This window comes from Anguilla anguilla, chromosome 5 (genome assembly GCF_013347855.1).
Source record: "Anguilla anguilla isolate fAngAng1 chromosome 5, fAngAng1.pri, whole genome shotgun sequence".
Taxonomy (NCBI): Eukaryota; Metazoa; Chordata; class Actinopteri; order Anguilliformes; family Anguillidae; genus Anguilla; species Anguilla anguilla.
This window is the reverse complement of record NC_049205.1, coordinates 39,984,657-40,007,379: the sequence shown is the minus strand read 5'-3', so window position 1 is coordinate 40,007,379 and position 22,723 is coordinate 39,984,657. Positions and strand designations below refer to the sequence as shown.

General features: G+C 42.7%; 1 protein-coding gene across 3 annotated transcripts in view; it reads left to right on the top strand.

Moving 5' to 3' along the window:
* Positions 1-429: 429 nt before the first annotated feature.
* LOC118228436 (transcription initiation factor TFIID subunit 4-like) overlaps positions 430-22,723 on the top strand; it is a 76,379-nt gene continuing 54,085 nt past the window's right edge. Inside the window, exons 1-6 of one of the 3 annotated variants that reach the window (XM_035419959.1) lie at positions 430-1,875; positions 6,032-6,186; positions 14,043-14,156; positions 15,460-15,651; positions 21,064-21,186; positions 22,412-22,501. In XM_035419959.1, the coding sequence (XP_035275850.1) occupies positions 468-1,875; positions 6,032-6,186; positions 14,043-14,156; positions 15,460-15,651; positions 21,064-21,186; positions 22,412-22,501 (2,082 nt within the window). In that variant the 5' untranslated portion in view covers positions 430-467. The remainder of the gene's footprint in view (positions 1,876-6,031; positions 6,187-14,042; positions 14,157-15,459; positions 15,652-21,063; positions 21,187-22,411; positions 22,502-22,723) is intronic. The other 2 variants (XM_035419961.1, XM_035419960.1) reach the window with 2 other exon arrangements.

Sequence of the window (22,723 nt, the reverse complement as noted above, 5' to 3'; positions counted from 1 at the left end):
TTTCCTCCCGGAAAACTCAGCAAAATAACTAGCAGATTATGTGGACATGTGTGGCCTTGTTGTCTATACGCATATTTGTGATTTTAAAATACACTGTTTATTATGGGTTCTCTCCCTACGGCTTTGTGGAAACGCATCACCGTAACTAACTGAATAGCTCGCTAGCTAAGCAACAAAAACGTCCTGTACAATACGAAATATTTTCACGATCACTGAAAGGCATTAATATTGAATTGAAAAAATCTGACATGTTTAGGGGGACAGAACCTATACTACAACGCTACAATGGCGAGATTTTCTTTGTTAACCAGCCTCCATTTCCAAGCCTTCCTCCTCTCTGTTTCCCTAGGAGATAAATAAAAAAGAGATAAACCGTGGGGGTCTGACGTAACAACGATTCCCACAATGCCCAGTAACACGCATGCGCACTGAGTACTGAAAATTTGGACAGCGATCTGAGATCAAAGATGGCGGGCGCCTCCGACCCTCTGGAAGATATGCTCTTCTCCGAGGTGGACGAAAAAGCAGTTAGCGACTTAGTGGGCTCACTTGAGTCGCAGCTTGTGGCCCAGAGCAACCCAACAGGTTCCCATACTGAAACTAGGAGTGCTGAGTCTACAGGCGCTGCCAATCACCACTTAGGAAGAATACAACCTGCCCAAGTGGGTACTGTACTAGATCAGCAACAACAACAAGGACAACATAAAGCTGGGGTAAATCAAGAGCCAAACTCTAAAGAAATTAGCTCCGAGAAAACTGTGATGCCGTCTTCTCTCAGTTCCATTCCGTCATTCGAAGAAGGTTCCATCACTTCTGGGACTGGAGTGAATGCCAGTAGCGGCTTGCAATCACATGGAGCATCTAACATCACAACACTGTCTGCATCTGGTCTGGTAACTTTACCACATCCAATGGACAGCATCAGTCCTGCGAATAGAGATTCTGTCGTGGGTTCAGGAGGGACAGATACTGTAACGACAGAGACCGATCCTCAGAAAAGTCACATCACTTCGAACATAAGGACTGCTTCCACAGGAATACAGAGTTTGAACGGGAACGATGGAGCGGTGACGTTAGCTAACTGTCCGACAAATACTGCTGTTCCGGCGGCTGTTGCGGCTTTTCAACCCGGATCTGGAACTTTACCGTTGGCTGACAACGATAACACAGTTGTTAGCAGTGCCAGTGCAGTCAGCGCCAGTCTGAACGTGGTTCAGACTGCGAACGCCACCACTTTTAATGTAGCTCATACTGATTTCCATACATCGCACGCCGCGATTAATCTGGATGGGCGAGGGACTCCTACAATAGCCCTGCAAAGACTACCGAGCCACATCATGGCTAGCATCGCACAGAATGGAAATGGCACTACACTTTCGGCATTGGTCCAGCAAGGCGCACGGCTAGGTCTCCCCGCCGCTGCAGCAACCCCGCTAGTCAACCACAGCACAAGCGCAGATGCCAATAATCCGAAATCAGACTCTCCCGTGCAGTCAAAAATAATCATGTCGAGCCAGCCTACCGTTGTCAGTTCTACAACCAATCCTGTCACGTCGTCAGCTCCTGTTGTTAACCCTCCTTCGAGTCAGCAGCAGAGTTCTGTAGCCAGCTCGTTACCTGCCGCCAGCAGCCCCGTCCCTCTCACTGCTATATCGAAACCGACTGTCACTTTAGGGCAACAAACGGCCACTACCGTTGGCATGATAAGGCCTGGGACGCCTTCGCCGTCACCCATAATGGCCACTTCTCCCCAGCCCCAACAACTTCGCCCTGGATTGGGGACTCCTCAGAGAATTGTGGCACCTCAGCTGCTTGTCAGACCCCCACAGCAGCAAACCACCATACAACTTCCACCCGGATTTACCATACCGCCGGGTAAGGAAATAGAAGTAACGGGCTATCAACATAATCATTGCGATCCATTCAGGATGAATACAACAATTCCTGCCAAGTGATCTGAATTTGCATGGTTTTTTAAACATCGTTTAAAGTTAGGAACATAACCTGTATAGTTATCATTGTGATTAAATTGTTAATATAACCGCCTTTCAACTATTTGCGGGACCAATTCGCTGGAACGGGAACACTTAAACTTCCCTCCAGTCATTTAAAAAGGATGTTGTCTTTCAGAGGTCATAGGTCAAGTGCTGTAAGAATGTTCCTAAGCTGGTTATGATTGGGCATTCAATTTCAGTTCAGGCCTTTAAAAATGTTAGACTTAATTTGTATAGATTTTGTTATTTATTTTTTATGCTACATAGGCCTGTGGAGGTTAGAAGCATGGCACCTCACCTTTTTAAGAGACATTGTTCATCCTTCTTGCGTGTTTACTGAGCAACACATAAGTGTGCTTTCACCCTATCAGTACCCCAAAATACTCCCTCTGAACCTTTTAATTAAGATCAGTAGTGCAGCTAATGTAACAGCATGCAAACCAAAGTAAGGTTAAAAGTAACAGCACTAACTAACAGCAATCTGTTCTATGCCAGTGTGAGAAGAGTGCAATTGTCAACTGTCTGTGGTTTATGAGAACAGGCAGGTGTCTTCATGGGTTGTTGTTTTTTTGTTTGTTTTTTTTTGTTCTTCAATAACCACAAGGTTGAGGCTTATATGTAAATATGTAGACTGACAGTTACTGCATTATACAGCTGAAAGAACTCCCTCTTACGAAGACATTTTTTAAAACCACCGTCATGCATGGCACAAAATACATTACAATGATTGTCATTTCTTTATTTCTAATTTCGTATTGATTCTAAAGGCCACCAAGAAAAATATCTGCAAAAAATGAAACAAAAATATAGTGCAAATGTTTGAGTAATAAACTTTTATTTTTCCTGAATTTTAAGTATGAAAAGTGTATGTCACTGTCAGACAGATTCAGTTTTTGGACATAGAATCACCATTACTGCAATATGTTTTTTTTACTCCCTACATGGTTTCACTGAAAGATTCTCATGGTTAACATGTGCCAAAAATACTTAGCAACAGTTGTGCCCAATGAGCTCAAATATCTTTAGTATTGAAATGGCACAGAAATACTGGAAATAAACATTTAGGACATACCAATGTTTGATGCAGAGTTAATTGACATTTCAACATGTAGGCTAATTAAGAATATATTGTGTGAGTCATAAAAACACAATGTGTTATTACACATCAATTGAGATAAGAAAACAGACCTTATTCCTCTGTAAAAATGATAAATTCTGGTATTTACTTGCACTTGACAGTAATGCAGAAATATGTGTGTGATAACATGTTGTCTTACTAAAATATGCGCAGCATGTGGGCCTCCTCCAAAGCTGCCCATTGTCCTTACTATACCTCACATAAACCTATCAAGCATGGTTCCCTTTGGTATGTATGTACAAAGCGGTGTCCAGCAAGATTCAGAGGTAGAGGAATGAGCCTCCAGGTTGGCTAAAAACTCAGCCAAACCCCTATGTCACCTCTTATGGAAAGACTAGTGTTGAAGTTAACTTGTCAGTGCTTATTACACATTAGTAAGCCTGGTGAATAAATCGGATAGCCGCTGTCTTTTGATAAACGAAAGTCAGTTTTGTCTTGTGAAAGTCACCCAGAGCTGCCAGCTGGTACTGAGGGTCACTTGCCGCAGACCACTGGGTTGGGTTCAATTTTGTCAACATTGCTGTTCACACATGCCCCTTGGATGAAAAGGCTCCAGTTTGAACGAACAGTGTACATTATAAAAGCATGTGTAGTTGGTTCTGAGAATGAGGATGGTTTTTAATAATGTTTTATTTTCCCAAATTACAGCAAAAAAGGAAGAAAATAAATTGTAGCTGACCGAAGTTAAAGAGAAAACCTTAAAACACCTTAAAATCTGACTGGTGATTCAGAGGTTTTGTTTAACATGGAATCTCTCTCTCTCTCTCTCTCTCTCTCTCTCTCTCTCTCTCTCTCTCTCTCTCTCTCTCTCTCTCTCTCTCTCTCTCTCTCTCTCTCTCTCTCTCTCTCCCTCTCTCTCTCTCTCTCTCTCTCTCTCTCAAAGAGAAATGTTTGTATTTTCTGGTCGGCATTGGGGTCCTGATATTGAAGTGTCATGAGTCATTCTGGCAAACTATTTACCTGGAAGAATTAAATGTACTTTATACATGGCATTTAGCAGGCAGGTGTGCTGCTAAACTTAGGAAGAAAGTGAAACCTTAGACTTCCTGTGGAACATACTTACTGTTGACAAAAAGAGTAGACTCATATTATAGTTTGGCAAGACTATTTTCTTATTATTTTTCTTGGGATTTGTTCATTTTTAACGAACTGCACAATCAATTCCAGACTGTAATATTACAGTGGAGGATGGGCTCAAGTTTTGTCTGTCATGAGCACAAATTTATTGTGTATGTTGGGTTACTCTATAAGGCCTTGGCTTGCACTTGCAATGTACACGAGATTGTGTTTCAACTGTAAAACTCAAAGACTTGTTCTTCAGTATATGTTAATTAAATGTTTATTACAACTGACACCTCTAGTCTAAGGGTTAGAATCTGGTCACATTACGTCTTGTTCTTTAATCTGAATAACGAATTTAAGCTTGTGTAACTTTATTGTCAGAAAGTTGAAAGGCGTTTAGGTTGACATGGTGATCTGACCTGGGCGTGGCGGCACTGTGTAGGCCTTCTTTAGGGTGTAAGGTGCTGCGCAGAATGGTGTTCTATGTACAGTGCCTTACACCTTGCACTCTGCTTCCAGTGAGTTCCCGTTTTATTACGGCTTAAGAAAAGCAGCACTCAAATTTTTCCTTCTCCATGTAAATGTTGATCATTATTGTAATATAGTGTTAATTAGGCAGTAATAGTTTGTAAAATGTTTAGAATTCTCCAGAAACGTTTTGTTAGGCTGAATGTGAGTTTATATAGCTAGATATATTGTATAGATAATTAATATGGATTTTAAACATACTGGCATACCCTGCGCCCGTGTCCTCTTCCTTCCCTATAATGAAGTGTTTACTCAGTTGCTGAAGTTGATGCATGGGCTGTTGTATTTACTGCACCCTCTAAGGTGCAGCAGAGCAGCTGTTCTTGTACTGGAGCGCAGTCCCTGCAGTCAGCCGCTGGCTCAGTTATCCCATCCTGACTGTTTTTTAAATAATTTCACTCACTTTCTTGAATTAGTTAGCCTATATGCAACAACATGTCTACTTGTGGTCACTATTACACACAGTATCATGCAAATACCCATGTTTCATTTTGAATTTAAAAGCGCTGTGTTTGGAAGTTATAATACTTGAAACATTTTAATGTTAGTTATTTTTGCGCTTTTAATACCCAGTTTTATTATAGCACAGTAATATGTTACACTTGTTCTCGCACTATGGATATTTGTGAAAAATGGTCAGTTTAACTCAGCAGTGGATAGCCAAGGAGACTGTTTTTATTTTTTATGCTTTCATATGTTGAGTTGCCTGTGTAATATTTAGGAACTCACTTGGCACCTGCTCCTTGTGTCAGAGATTTGTGATTCCTCCCTTCTCCTGCCAAACTGTCATTTTTTAAGAATGAAGTCTTCACTCAAAGTCCACTGATAACTTGCAGTGAAATCTCAGGTTTGCTTTCAGATTGTGGTTAGATGGTCACTACTTGGCTGCGGACCAGAGAAGCTGGTGTGCAGAGTGATTGATTGTTAGGGATCGTTTCATGTTCGTACTTCAGGGTAGCGAACACCCTCTTGGTTTAGTGCGCAGCGCTGTCCAAAAACCATAAAAAGCTAACCGAAACCTCAGCTAAATTGGAATAAAATGTTTAAGTGGTCACCCCAGCAAGGTTGCGGTCAGTTCCGTTTCATGCCATTCATTTCCAGAATTGAATTGAAACGGGCTAATTCATTGAAACGTGCTCGTAGGACATTATGGATAATGCCGCCGCGCGTTTGAGCGCTGCCAGTTCCTCCGGAAGCTTCCGGAAGCGCAGAAACAGCTGTGATCCGTCGGGCGCCGGTGACGAGCGTGGGAGAGACATGGCTGGCCATGAATGTGTATGGTGTGTGAGCGCCTCTCCCTGTGTTTCAGGCATGGTGCTGGTGCGCACCGAGATGGGGCAGCTGGTGATGGTCCCCCAGCAGGCTCTGGCTCAGGCTCAGGCTCAGGCGCAGGCCCAGAACAGCATCTCCCCCCGACCTGTGACCCCCACCACCGGGGCCACGTTCAGAGTGACCACCACTCAGGTATGAGCCGACACGGCATCCTGCACAGTACATGTGTGTGTGTGTGCGTGCGTGTGTGTGTGTGTGTGTGTGTGGTTGCGTTAACACAGGATCTTGCATTTTTCATGTGGAAAAAAGAGCCGACGCAGGGAAAAAATACACTGCGTTCTATAAACACGTATTCAGAGTTGTTTTTATTTATGATTACAATGGCAATGACCCAGACTTGAACTACAACCAAAAATGCCCCCTGTCGTCTTTTTGCATCTGACATTTGTGTTGTTTATAGATCGTTAACTTGGGATAGCAGGTATGCACCATACCTATACAGCACTGAGAGTTCGGCACTCTTCAAGGGATTTTGCGGGGGTTTTATGTTTGCTTCCTCCTTTTTTTTCCTGTCGATTACATCATCACAAATGCTCCAGGCCCATAAAAAATACATCTCCCCATTGCACATTTAGCTGCATCAGCCAAGCGAACACCAGAAACGCACGCAAAATGGGCATATATAGAAGTGCGCATGGTTTAAAAATAAACAAACATACTTTGCGGCCCTAGCACCTACTTCACTAGTAGCTCACTGGGTTGCATGCTTGCCTATGGGATCTTTTGACAAGTGACAGGCAAGGATTCAAATCCCTCTTCAGGGTCAGACAAATTTCTAACTCATTACGCTTGCTTCCTTGCAAGCTACTAATTGCCTAAAAACTGTTGCTTTTGCAACTATAATTTTGGCGGGAAACTCGTGTATATTTCTGAAATCCAGATAAAATACACACACACTTCAGACAGTTTTGCTTTTACCATTTTGACCGAGTTTAATGTTAGCTACCTTGCTAAGGAGTTGACAGACCGAGTGTGTAATGTTAGTACAGACAGGTCCAAAATTAAGGATCAAAATCTGCTCTGCGATTCAGTCCAGTACTTAACCTTACCAGTCGTCTGTAAACTGGCGCAAGATAATGACAGATATTGTAGATCGATTTTCTTAAAGTGAGAATGTTCAAATTCATCGCTGTGCCATTTCTACTGTTAACTACTTTTTTAACTAGGCTACTGTAGCTGCAATGCCACATTTCTGTATTGCTCCATTAATGCTAGTTAGCTCTATAGATCCTCTATACGTACAAACAATTAGTAGGTCTGTTGTGTACACAATACCCCAATAAAAACACTTCCATTTAAATATATGACAAACACTTTAATTTATTTGTCACTCATGGTAAAAGGAAATGACTGAATCCATGCCTCTGTATTTCGTTCAGCATGAATGTACGCGTGTTTATGCATGTATTCATGTGTATGCATGTCTCTCTCATAGTCTTCTATATTTATATTCATTACTATTATCACTTGTTGATAATTAGTTTAAATGATCGATGCTATACCTACGAAATTATGACAACAGCTTCTTGAAGTTTTATGAAACAAAGTAAAACCAAGGGAAATCATACAATGCCAGTGATCTCGTTCACAAAAGTAAAATGTCTTAGTGTTGCTCACATGAAAAAAGAAAGAAAAATTAAAGTGTACGAGGCCATCATTCACAACAACTGGATGAGTGGTGGTTTCGATGTTTTACTTGTATTTACACGTATTTCCATTATTTATCTCCTGATTCCAAATCAGCATAGGTTTGACTTGTATCTTCTTGACCACGAGTGGTGATGACATTCTGTGACCATCAATGATTTGAAATAAAGTATAGGGTCTACATGCCAAAAAAGCTTTTTTTTTTTCTAAGCACGAATATTAATATTTTATGTAGAAAAGTACTGAACGAGGCATTATGTTCAAGCTGATTTAAAATTTTCCACCGGTAAGATACGTTACACTACTCAGTTATGTTTTATGGAATTTTTGATGATTATTAATTGTTTCACTCAAATTTGAATTATCAAGTTGCATTCATTGTCATTCTTCTCATTACAGGCAGGTATAAGAAAAAGAATGAAATGCAGGACCACTATGGAGTATAGGAACAGCCACAAACAATTAGAAATAGAAATAAATACAGGAATTATAATAATAAAAACGAAAATGAAAAATAAATGCATTTTTTTTAACTTTTGTGATTCATGTAAAATCAAGTCAAGTCGAATTGGACGGTATGTGATCCACAAAAACTGTTGATCGCCTTTTGAATAGACTGTGAAACTTGGGCATTGCATTGTAAAGCCCCAAAATGACCAATCTGCCAGACGACGACCTGCGCCATACAGCATTGATGTGGTCTGGGCAGGCGGGTGGCGCATGGGTTTCGTCATACTTGTTCCTGGTTTGGTTATACACTTTGTTGTACGTCGCTCTGCATAAGAGCGTCTGCCAAATGCCTGTAATGTAATGTAATGTAATGGTGCACATGACAGACTGGAATGTCCCGAAAATGCCTATGAGCTGCCAAAATTGCACAACGCCAGGCGATATTGACTGACACACCCCCAGCAGCGGCTCCTCGCTTTGCGTCGGCCGGGAAATTGAGCCCGTTGTGTCACTTTTTTTGGTATGTTGAAAACGTGTCTTTATTTAGATAATATTTATACAGCCGTTGACAACGCCAATGAAGCTGTGAGTCAATCTGAGTAGTATTGAGAATTAAAAGGAGTCACTCTCCCGTACAGAAATCCACCTGGCTCAAGTGCTGTCTGATAATTAATGCACAGTGTCAGTATCAGGTTTGCTTCTGTTAAAGCCGTTACATCCAGCTCTTGCTGGTATGCTGCATGCGTACTGTGGTACATAACCATCGCAGGAGAGTGAGATTCAAGGTTGTGATGCAGCGCACATTGTGGGTTAAACTTTTGGTCAGTGATCAAAGTTTTGGTGGAAATTAGTGCCCTCCAAAATTATTCACACCTTTGATAAAGATGATAAAGACCTTTGATAAAGACAAAAAAGACTATAAAATTTATACCAGTTCTAAAATGTGGAAATATTCTAATTTAATAACGATGCAATGAAATCAACCAAAATTATACTGTTCTCAAATTATACATTTATTTAAGAAAAATAAGTGACACAAATATTCATGCTTCTGTTTTCATTATTTTGTGAACCCAAACTACAAGGAAAACACTACCCAGTCGTATTCTATAATGATTTTAGAGATTGATTAAAATATTTCTTATGTCTTAATATGTCTTAATACAAAATAGTTCCAAGATCCTTCCGATCCTTTGTTCTGCAATTGTGGATTTTATTTAAGAGTTTTTAGTAGAAAAATATTACTTTAAGAGAAATGTGTTGCGTCCCAAAAGTCAACTTAAGTAGCAACAGCTAGGGACTAAAATGGACAGTAACACAACTATTGCCACTAACCAGAAAAGGAGTCCAGGTGTACATAACAAAGATTAAATTTATTACAAACATAAGGCAAAAACAGAATGATTTACCCATATGTAGGTTTACAGGATGGCACGGTCAGTAGACAGGACAGAGCTAGGCTACTCCTTATCTAAAACAAAACCCAGTACTATACCGCTCTACTGGGCAAAGACAAAGGACTGAGTCTTCCGGTGAATACTCTCCCTACTTTGGCCTATCTATCTAAAAACATGTTAAAATAAGAAAGGAAAGAAACTGCCTGCCCACCTGTAACCTACAACAAAAATACTCTAACACAAAATAAACAGAACAAAACAGGGCGAGACATGGTAGCTGCGAAGTGTAAAAGCATAAGGAAGCAAAGGGGTCTTAAAAGGAGTCTGAAGGAGTCAAAAGGGATATCTCGTACTACAGTCTTTTCAGGCTTTTATTCACTTGGGCCATCAGGTGAACACAGGTGGCTGTAATGAGCAATCAGGTGATCCGGTGCTCAGCTTCACCTGCAGGTCCCAGATAGCTACTAATGTTATTTTCTGAGCAGTTGTAATACTGTAATAGTGCCCATTTTCTGTACAGAGAATATACTGTAGGTCGGAAATTTTATTGTTTGTGTTGTACAACATTATTTTCTCATCTTCAAAAATTGCCAGAATAATTTCTTTTGGCTCTGTATGTCTTTAAAATGTATGGTGCCTGACATGAGAACTGTCAAAACCACTAACACAAGCTTAAAAATTTGACATTGAAATTTGTAAAGTTTCAGCCACGCCAGCAATTTTTATGCAGTCTTCTTTTTTAATAAAATCCTACTCGAGGAGCTGACATGATGGAGAGGTAGGGTGTGTGTCGGTTTGTGTGTGTGTATGACAGAGAAAGATGGCAGTTTAGAGGGTACGTGAAGTTAAAGTGAATGTATGAGTGAAAGACAGATGGTCAGAAGATCCATGCAGAAGTAGGAGCAAAGAAGACAGTGATAGTCTTCTGTATGAGGAGCACAGCGAGGAACAGTGATAGTCTTCTGTATGAGGAGCACAGAGAGGAACAGTGATAGTCTTTATGAGGAGCACAGAGAGGAACAGTGATAGTCTGTATGAGGAGCACAGAGAGGAACAGTGATAGTCTGTATGAAGAGCACAGAGAGGAACAGCGATAGTCTGTATGAGGAGCACAGAGAGGAGCAGTGATAGTCTTCTGTATGAAGAGCACAGAGAGGAACAGTGATAGTCTTTATGAGGAGCACAGAGAGGAACAGTGATAGTCTTCTGTATGAGGTGCACAGAGAGGAACAGTGATAGTCTGTATGAAGAGCACAGAGAGGAACAGCGATAGTCTGTATGAGGAGCACAGAGAGGAGCAGTGATAGTCTTCTGTATGAAGAGCACAGAGAGGAACAGTGATAGTCTGTATGAGGAGCACAGAGAGGAACAGTGATAGTCTGTATGAGGAGCACAGATAGGAGCAGTGATAGTCTGTATGAGGAGCACAGAGAATAAGGATGGCTGTGGGAGAGAGGACTCACTGGGAAAGTGGGAACTGCGGAAAAGCCTTCATCCTGCAATCTGCTCGATGTTGCTTTGGAAGTCAGGAACACAGTCTGTCGAACAGCTGCTTATCCTGTAACACTGTGCATTCCAGAGGCTCTCCTACAGGCGGGAGCGCTCATCAGCGATCAGACGCTGGATTAGTGCAGAGACGCTGAGGCCGTTAGCGGGAGACAGTGGGGATGGACTGCCATCTAGCTGTCTCACACGAGACGTACTCTCAGAGGCGATTGCAGTGGAATAAAACAGGTGGGGAGATGAATGTGTGTTCATTTTCACGGCAGAAAATGATGACCAGTCACCTTTATCCCAAGCCCCTTTATCAAATGTTTTAACATCCTGTTATGCTCCGGGATTTCTACATCATGATATAGAATCATTTTGAAATGAACACCATATGTAAGCAGTAGACCTGGGTCAAACAATTGTTAAAAATCTGTTTGACCCAATTACATATTGGGTGAGTGTTGTTTACAAGGCATTTTTTTGACTGCAAAGACATAAAGCATTACCATACCGTGTACGTACTTGGCTATCCTAGCTTAACATGGATCTGACTTCCAACCTAGGAAAAACAATTATTGGAATATGTGTACATGTGCCATTAGTTTTTCTGATAAGAGGGATATAAACTCTTTGGCAGGTAATGTAGATATTTCAGATATAAAATTTCATTTGGTGATTTGATTTTTCTTTTCTCACTGGTTGTTGCTCGGAACATAATTGTGAATGACCACATTTGCGATGCTCTATTTGAAGCAAACTCTTACCATTACCGCTAAAGTGTGGTTATATGTGACAGTTCTAGTACAGCCACGGTCACTGATGCACAAATACACTTTTTGTACGCTTCATATGCAAATGCCGTAGGAGTTTTACCTACCAATCCAAGGTGCCTGTTTTCAGCATACCAAGGCTGAGTCAGCCCTCAGCACGTAAAGCTGGAGGTCTGCAGTTTGGGGTTGGATTAAGGAAAGTTAAATTTACATATTTATATTTATTTATTTATCTATTTACAAAGTGTGTGAGGCTACATTTACCTATTGCACGAAGCTGCAACCTGGGGGAAAGCCTGTAGGTCCTACAGAGTGAAAGGTGAAAATGTTAGTTGTTCTTGTTCTAAACTCCACCACACTATTCAGGTGAAATAAAGTGGGAATTACTGTGTGTTCAACAGAAGATAGACTAAGTTCCATAGACCCCCTTTGTGTCTTCTGTAACTTATATATGTACCATAACATATATTTCTATGTATCATGTTAATCAGAATTAACCACAACCACATAAAATATACAGTGTATATTTTTTTATTTTGCTGTTGCTTTACTGCTGTTATTACCAACCTGTAGGTGACATTTATCAAATGGATTTGTAACAGTCAGTGATTCAAAGTATCACTTAGGAAACTGAGAATGAATTGTGCAGTGAATTCAATGCCAACTGCGCTGTTTCTCGAGCATGTGGGGCAGCCACTAGAGGGCAGAATTTACTCGATTTTCTCACCTGTGCACACTATACCAGACTAAATCTCTTCATGCATTTGATTATCTTTCCAACAACTTTTCTTTTATTACTTTTAAAAAGCAGAGAAGTGAGAAATAAGAATTGGCTGCAGAAGTTATTTCTTACATCCAATCCACTTTGGCTGCAGAAGTTATTTCTCATGATTGGATGTAATAATGAATACACTTGTGTCGCCCACATTGCCATTAGTGTCTTGTGTCCTGCACTTTGACATTCAGTACTTCTTACCGTAGCTAAAAGACTGGCTGGATTACATTAAATAATTTAGATAAAAAGGAAGTTGGGTCTGAACTTTTAACCTGAACTCTTTTTGTTATAATTGCATTCTTTCATGCGCAGGAAGTGCACAAAGGTTACAAATGTAATTCCACCACTTTATGCCATTCATTAAACAGGGAAGCAGCCGCTGCAATTGTCCTTTCCTTTCCCATCATGCTGTCTCTGTCCCACAGTCATGTCAGAGGAAAGCGGGGTTTAAAAAGCTATTTTCCACCTTTGTTAATCCGTTCATTGCCCGCCTGCCTGATTGTTTTAAGAAACTAACAAGCGCTTTACCTCATTAATGAGTAATCTGTTGTGATGGCATACCTTGCAGTCAGACGCTTTCTCCCCCTTCTGGCAGTCTCTCCCCCCCTCCTCACGCCTGTCACCAAACACCCTCACGCGCCCTCGAGCGCACACGCTCCCCGATAGCGCCCAAGGCGCCACAGCCGGTGAGGTTTGCTCCCGGCACTTCACGCTCCTCCCCCCAATCCCCCTGCCCCCCCACTCCCTCACCCCCCTTTCAGTTGGCTTCCCTAGGAAGTCCCCTCTATCACCCACCGGTGAACGCCAGGTCAAGGGGTCCTGTTGTGGAACGGAGAGCCAGACCCTGTTTTTGTGCCAGCCTTCCGTGCTGGCAGAGTGGGCAGCGTGCCCACAGTGCCACGGGGCACCTCAACCTCTGGTGTCGACATCTCGGCGCTTCCCCTGCCAGCCCCCTATCTCGCATAGCGCAGGGGCTTAACGGTGCCAGTCAGCCCCAGGTCTGAGTCAAACGGGTATCTGAGACACTTTAACCCCTCACGTGCTGGCAATATCGGTAAACACTTTGCGGTTTCTACACCAGCCTGGCTGCTGTGTGCCTCGTTGGCGTTCGGCTACCGGGATGGTGATGGTCAAGCTGTCCTCAGTCTGCCGCTAGGAGGAAAGAGAAAAGGAGTATCTCCTGAATGGAGAGAGTGCCATACAGGAAGATACAGGGCACAATGCCTTAGGGCAGGAAAAGCTGGATCGATGTCAGTAAAATTCCGAAGGGCGTGTCTTAGCACAGTGGGTTTAATCGTCTCCCGTTTTGAGAGACCGACGGTGTCAAATGTTTCCATGGCCACCCCGGCACCGCGGTCGGGTCTCGCTCCTTTCCCCTGGTCTGTCTTCTTTTTTTCCCTTTTCTGTCCCGCTCAGCTGGTCTCTCTCTCTCTCTGTCCTCTCTCTTTTCCTCTCCAGTCTCCCGTGTCCCCGCAGGCCATCCGGCCGGGCCCTCCGGTGCAGGCCAAGGTCGCTCAGTCCGGCTCCCCCGCCGGCAGCCCCGCCCTCCAGGCTCCGCCCGCGGCCTCCACCGTGAGCACCGCCGTTTTCGCCAAACCCCTCCCCCGTCGCCCTGCGGCGTGTTCTGTACTCCTCTAGACCAGGGTTGCTGGAGGGCTGCGGTGTCTGCAAGCCTGTAACAGGCTGTGACCTGATTCAAATAATTATCGCTTCAAATGAACCAATTTTGCCCCCCCCTCCCCCCCCCTCTCCTCCCCTGTTCTCAAAGTGATGGTGGTTTAAAAGATTGCAGGAAAAACCTGTTGGCCCTCCAGGACCTCGGTTGTCAGTTTTATTTACGTTTCTTTAATAGGAGGCATGTTACTTTAGTGAATGAGCACTTGTTTACATTTTATCTAGATGAATCGCTGGTTCGTCCATTTGGTGCACGCATTTAAAGCTAACATTGGTAGAACGGCTAGTAGAAACAATCAAATGCATTGTGTCCTGTGGACAGGCCAAAGATGTTTCTTGTTATCGTAGCATAATTTCTGTGTGCTTGTTTTGCCAAAAATCATACATATTTTATAAACATACTTTTAAATCTACAGCAGCCATGTCAAAAGAATTAATTCCAGATGTGTATGACGCTCATTTCTTCTTATGTTTGAAGAAACATGCTAACTACACATCAGATCAAGGTTGAGAATGCTGCCGATTTATTGGTCTATTTTTGTGCAAAATGGATACCTATAACATTATGCTCTTGAATCATCTTCAAAAACAATTATTTCCTCCTGCCATTACCTTTGTTTTATTATTTATGATGTCAGGGCTTGCATAAATTCACCAGAGCCTGAATTTCCCCACGCGAACGACAGCCCACTTCTCTTCCACACCAAGGATGCCCTGCACTTTTTTTCGCAACTGCACTTGCATAAATGTTAGCACTCTGCTAGGCTGTCACAGTGTTAATCAACATAAACATTTAGATTACTGCGTCAGATAATCCAGTAGGGAGGCAGTTATGGTTGCTTTGTTTCAGTCAGGGGTGGCCAGCCCTACTCCTGCAGAGCCACAGGGTGTGATTTTTTCATTATGTCCTTTAAATAAGCAGCCAAGTTATGCCAAGACACCAGGTGAGGTGATTTAGCTGTAATTAGCTGCTTTCATTGATTGGTTAATATCAGAATAAGAACAAAATTCTGTGGACCCTTCAGATCTCCATGATTATAGATGGCCACTACTCCCTTGCTCCCCCTAGTGGTGAGCCATGTCCACAGCAGTCAGACCCAAAGTGACACGGTGACCTGTGCTGTGCTGCTTGGCTCTCTGGCCTTGCTGGAAGGGGGTCATCATGTCTCGTTTGTCTCTGTCTGCTCCCCCACTTTCCCAGAAGGCAGCAGTGACCGGGGGCCCGGTGGCCGCCGCGGTGGCGGTGACGGTGACGGCTTCGCAGCAGCCCTCCACGGTGATCGCGGGGGGGCAGACCACCCCCCAGGCCCAGCCCCAGACCGCCCTGCCCCCCCAGACGGCAGCGGCAGCCGTCCCCGCTTCCCCCGTCCCAGGAGTCTCTGTTATTTCCCAGGTCTCTGCTCTGGCATCTTGTCACAGCTGCCAGCAGGCCTTGCACATCTGGACCTGGCATTAGTGCCCCATTACCTGCAACACATGCTTCAGCTTTACACGGCTCACTATCACGACTTTCACACACGTGCTTCAGCTTTACATGGCTCATTATCACAACTTTCACACACATGCTTCAGCTTTACATGGCTCACTATCACAACTTTCACACATGCTTCAGCTTTACACTGCTCACTATCACAACTTTCACACACATGCTTCAGCTTTACACTGCTCACTATCACAACTTTCACACACATGCTTCAGCTTTACACTGCTCACTATCACGACTTTCACACACATGCTTCAGCTTTACACTGCTCTCTATCACAACTTTCACACACATGCTTCAGCTTTACACTGCTCACTATCACGACTTTCACACACATGCTTCAGCTTTACATGGCTCACTATCACAACTTTCACACACATGCTTCAGCTTTACACTGCTCACTATCACGACTTTCACACACATGCTTCAGCTTTACATGGCTCACTATCACAACTTTCACACATGCTTCAGCTTTACACTGCTCACTATCACAACTTTCACACACATGCTTCAGCTTTACATGGCTCACTATCACAACTTTCACACACATGCTTCAGCTTTACACTGCTCACAATCACAACTTTCACACACATGCTTCAGCTTTACACTGCTCACTATCACAACTTTCACACACATGCTTCAGCTTTACACTGCTCACTATCACAACTTTCACACACATGCTTCAGCTTTACACTGCTCACTATCACAACTTTCACACACATGCTTCAGCTTTACACTGCTCACTATCACAACTTTCACACACATGCTTCAGCTTTACACTGCTCACTATCACGACTTTCACACACATGCTTCAGCTTTACATGGCTCACTATCACAACTTTCACACACATGCTTCAGCTTTACACTGCTCACAATCACAACTTTCACACACATGCTTCAGCTTTACACTGCGCACTATCACAACTTTCACACACATGCTTCAGCTTTACACTGCACACTATCACAACTTTCACACACATGCTTCAGCTTTACACTGCTCACTATCACAACTTTCACACACATGCTTCAGCTTTACACTGCTCACTATCACAACTTTCACACACATGCTTCAGCTTTACACTGCTCACTATCACGACTTTCACACACATGCTTCAGCTTTACATGGCTCACTATCACAACTTTCACACACATGCTTCAGCTTTACACTGCTCACTATCACGACTTTCACACACATGCTTCAGCTTTACACTGCTCACTATCACGACTTTCACACACATGCTTCAGCTTTACATGGCTCACTATCACAACTTTCACACACATGCTTCAGCTTTACACTGCTCACTATCACAACTTTCACACTACATGCTTCAGCTTTACATGGCTCACTATCACAACTTTCACACACATGCTTCAGCTTTACACTGCTCACTATCACGACTTTCACACACATGCTTCAGCTTTACATGGCTCACTATCACAACTTTCACACATGCTTCAGCTTTACACTGCTCACTATCACAACTTTCACACACATGCTTCAGCTTTACATGGCTCACTATCACAACTTTCACACACATGCTTCAGCTTTACACTGCTCACTAATCACAACTTTCACACACATGCTTCAGCTTTACACTGCTCACTATCACAACTTTCACACACATGCTTCAGCTTTACACTGCTCACTATCACAACTTTCACACACATGCTTCAGCTTTACACTGCTCACTATCACAACTTTCACACACATGCTTCAGCTTTACACTGCTCACTATCACGACTTTCACACACATGCTTCAGCTTTACATGGCTCACTATCACAACTTTCACACACATGCTTCAGCTTTACACTGCTCACAATCACAACTTTCACACACATGCTTCAGCTTTACACTGCGCACTATCACAACTTTCACACACATGCTTCAGCTTTACACTGCACACTATCACAACTTTCACACACATGCTTCAGCTTTACACTGCTCACTATCACAACTTTCACACACATGCTTCAGCTTTACACTGCTCACTATCACAACTTTCACACACATGCTTCAGCTTTACACTGCTCACTATCACGACTTTCACACACATGCTTCAGCTTTACATGGCTCACTATCACAACTTTCACACACATGCTTCAGCTTTACACTGCTCACTATCACGACTTTCACACACATGCTTCAGCTTTACACTGCTCACTATCACGACTTTCACACACATGCTTCAGCTTTACATGGCTCACTATCACAACTTTCACACACATGCTTCAGCTTTACACTGCTCACTATCACGACTTTCACATACATGCTTCAGCTTTACATGGCTCACTATCACAACTTTCACACACATGCTTCAGCTTTACACTGCTCACTATCACGACTTTCACACACATGCTTCAGCTTTACATGGCTCACTATCACAACTTTCACACACATGCTTCAGCTTTACACTGCTCACTATTACAACTTTCACACACATGCTTCAGCTTTACACTGCGCACTATCACAACTTTCACACACATGCTTCAGCTTTACACTGCGCACTATCACAACTTTCACACACATGCTTCAGCTTTACACTGCGCACTATCACAACTTTCACACACATGCTTCAGCTTTACACTGCTCACTATCACAACTTTCACACACATGCTTCAGCTTTACACTGCGCACTATCACAACTTTCACACACATGCTTCAGCTTTACACTGCGCACTATCACAACTTTCACACACATGCTTCAGCTTTACACTGCGCACTATCACAACTTTCACACACATGCTTCAGCTTTACACTGCTCACTATCACAACTTTCACACACATGCTTCAGCTTTACACTGCTCACTATCACAACTTTCACACACATGCTTCAGCTTTACACTGCTCACTATCACGACTTTCACACACATGCTTCAGCTTTACATGGCTCACTATCACAACTTTCACACATGCTTCAGCTTTACATGGCTCACTATCACAACTTTCACACACATGCTTCAGCTTTACACTGCTCACTATCACAACTTTCACACACATGCTTCAGCTTTACACTGCTCACTATCACAACTTTCACACACATGCTTCAGCTTTACACTGCTCACTATCACAACTTTCACACACATGCTTCAGCTTTACACTGCTCACTATCACAACTTTCACACACATGCTTCAGCTTTACACTGCTCACTATCATGACTTTCACACACATGCTTCAGCTTTACATGGCTCACTATCACAACTTTCACACACATGCTTCAGCTTTACACTGCTCACTATCACAACTTTCACACACATGCTTCAGCTTTACACTGCTCACTATCACAACTTTCACACACATGCTTCAGCTTTACACTGCGCACTATCACAACTTTCACACACACATGCTTCAGCTTTACACTGCTCACTATCACAACTTTCACACACATGCTTCAGCTTTACACTGCTCACTATCACAACTTTCACACACATGCTTCAGCTTTACACTGGCTCACTATCACAACTTTCACACACATGCTTCAGCTTTACACTGCTCACTATCACAACTTTCACACACATGCTTCAGCTTTACACTGCTCACTATCACAACTTTCACACACATGCTTCAGCTTTACACTGCGCACTATCACAACTTTCACACACATGCTTCAGCTTTACACTGCTCACTATCACAACTTTCACACACATGCTTCAGCTTTACACTGCTCACTATCACTAACTTTCACACACATGCTTCAGCTTTACACTGCTCACTATCACAACTTTCACACACATGCTTCAGCTTTACACTGCGCACTATCACAACTTTCACACACATGCTTCAGCTTTACACTGCGCACTATCACAACTTTCACACACATGCTTCAGCTTTACACTGCGCACTATCACAACTTTCACACACATGCTTCAGCTTTACACTGCTCACTATCACAACTTTCACACACATGCTTCAGCTTTACACTGCTCACTATCACAACTTTCACACACATGCTTCAGCTTTACACTACTCACTATCACGACTTTCACACACATGCTTCAGCTTTACACTGCTCACTATCACAACTTTCACACACATGCTTCAGCTTTACATGGCTCACTATCACAACTTCCACACACATGCTTCAGCTTTACACTGCTCACTATCACAACTTTCACACACATGCTTCAGCTTTACATGGCTCACTATCACAACTTTCACACACATGCTTCAGCTTTACATGGCTCACTATCACGACTTTCACACACATGCTTCAGCTTTACACTGCTCACTATCACAACTTTCACACACATGCTTCAGCTTTACATGGCTCACTATCACAACTTTCACACACATGCTTCAGCTTTACACTGCTCACTATCACAACTTTCACACACATGCTTCAGCTTTACACTGCTCACTATCACAACTTTCACACACATGCTTCAGCTTTACACTGCTCACTATCACAACTTTCACACACATGCTTCAGCTTTACACAGCTCACTATCACAACTTTCACACACATGCTTCAGCTTTACATGGCTCACTATCACAACTTTCACACACATGCTTCAGCTTTACACTGCTCACTATCACAACTTTCACACACATGCTTCAGCTTTACACTGCGCACTATCACAACTTTCACACACATGCTTCAGCTTTACACTGCTCACTATCACGACTTTCACACACATGCTTCAGCTTTACACTGCTCACTATCACAACTTTCACACACATGCTTCAGCTTTACATGGCTCACTATCACAACTTTCACACACATGCTTCAGCTTTACACTGCTCACTATCACAACTTTCACACACATGCTTCAGCTTTACACTGCGCACTATCACAACTTTCATACACATGCTTCAGCTTTACACTGCGCACTATCACAACTTTCACACACATGCTTCAGCTTTACACTGCGCACTATCACAACTTTCACACACATGCTTCAGCTTTACACTGCTCACTATCACAACTTTCACACACATGCTTCAGCTTTACACTGCTCACTATCACAACTTTCACACACATGCTTCAGCTTTACACTACTCACTATCACGACTTTCACACACATGCTTCAGCTTTACACTGCTCACTATCACAACTTTCACACACATGCTTCAGCTTTACACTGCGCACTATCACAACTTTCACACACATGCTTCAGCTTTACACTGCTCACTATCATAACTTTCACACACATACTTCAGCTTTACAGTGCTCACTATTTTTACTCCCTATCACAGCTTTTACACACTTGGTTCCGTTTTTCAATGCTGACTATTACAACTCACACTGTTTTACTGTAGCAAAGCCAAGGTATCGGTGTCACTTTTTAAGAAATATGACATGTGTGCTTCTTCCTTTGCAAGGAGATGCAAGAAAACGTAAAGAAATGCAAGAACTTCCTGGCCACACTCATCAAACTTGCATCCCACAACTCGCCTTCTCCAGAGACTTCTCGAAACGTGAAGGCCCTGGTCCAGGACCTGCTGGTGAGTTTGTGCTTCTGTTCTACTACTGCTGGCTAAGTTACGGAGTAAGCTGTGGTACGCTTAAACGTCATCTAGGGCAATCCTCTGCAAACATTAAACCCTTAGAAAGGATTTGGTTGGACATGAAAGCATTCATCAGGTATTTCCAGCTTCTTGTTTCACATTGCATTTTTTAGGCCATTTAACTGGCGCACTCTGTCCACCTCATCCATGACTTTCAATTTTACGTCTTTGAATGGTTATAGGTATTTCACACACCCTCACAAACGTGCATGCACATGCGTGTATGCGTACACAAATACACACACACACACAGACACATACACACACACACACACACACTCAAACAGTTGGATTCAGAATCATTGATAGAGATGACCAAAATAAGGTGATTTATGGCTATGTTGTTAGCAATTAGCTATATTGTATGTTCAAAAATGAGAAAATTATATATTTTATGCTAATAATACAGAGTTCAGAAAAAGAGAAAAGTAAAAATTTTCTTTCCAAAAAAGATTTTTTATAAAGATAAGGTTATAGGCACCCCTATTTTCAGTACTTCAGTATTTTAGTTTGTTTACCCTCCATACAGAATCTTTCAAAATGGCTAATGCAAAACAGCCATTTTACCATTTTTATTTTTATTTTAAGGTTTGTTTGGGATCATTGTCTTGTGGAACAATCCATTTGCAAGCTTTCAGGGTGGAGAGGTACTAGGTTTTTGTCTAAAATGTCAATATGTTTTGGTCTTGTTGTAGTTCATGATTCCATTGACCATATTTGGCCTAATGTTTATTTACAAAAATCTCTTCACCTCAGGGGAAGTGAAATTGGCTAGATGCTGAGCATTCAGTTTATGACTTAATTGAGTTACATTTAATCAGAAAAAAGATCCTTTTTTTATCTGGTGTAGTACCCATTTATGTCTATAGGTGGCAGCAAGTTATTCCTCCTGAAATGTATTGTACTGCCATTTAGTACACATGCAAATTTCCCTCATATAATTTCCAACCTTTCCTTCGCAATATGAATCTCCAAAACAAGTGTATTTGCAGGGCCGTCGGGAACATGTTGTTATTTTTCAGTATGGCGACTTTCGTTTCATTACTTAATATTATTTTATTTATAACCACTTGTTTTTAATATTAGCACCTATTAGCAATATTTCATTTGAAAGTTTTTCGGTCTCACCATCATTTGTTCATCATTAATGGCTTTTTAACAGGATGCCAAGATTGAACCTGAGGAATTCACCAACCGCCTGCAGTCGGAGCTCAAGTCCTCTCCCCAGCCCTACCTGGTGCCCTTTCTCAAGGTTGGTGGACAGCGCCGCGCCGCACACGTGCCGGTAACCTCGTGTGACACCGGAGAGCCAAGCAAAGGCCGTGTGCTCCCCCCCCTACCCCCCCGGGTCGGCTGCGCTGAGAGACGGCAGCCGGCGGCCCGTGGCGGGAGCCGGGGGGGGGTTCTCCGCCCGTGACAGGTGTCACATCGCGTCACCCGGTCACAGCTTAAGCGGCAGACGCAGTCGCGTTGT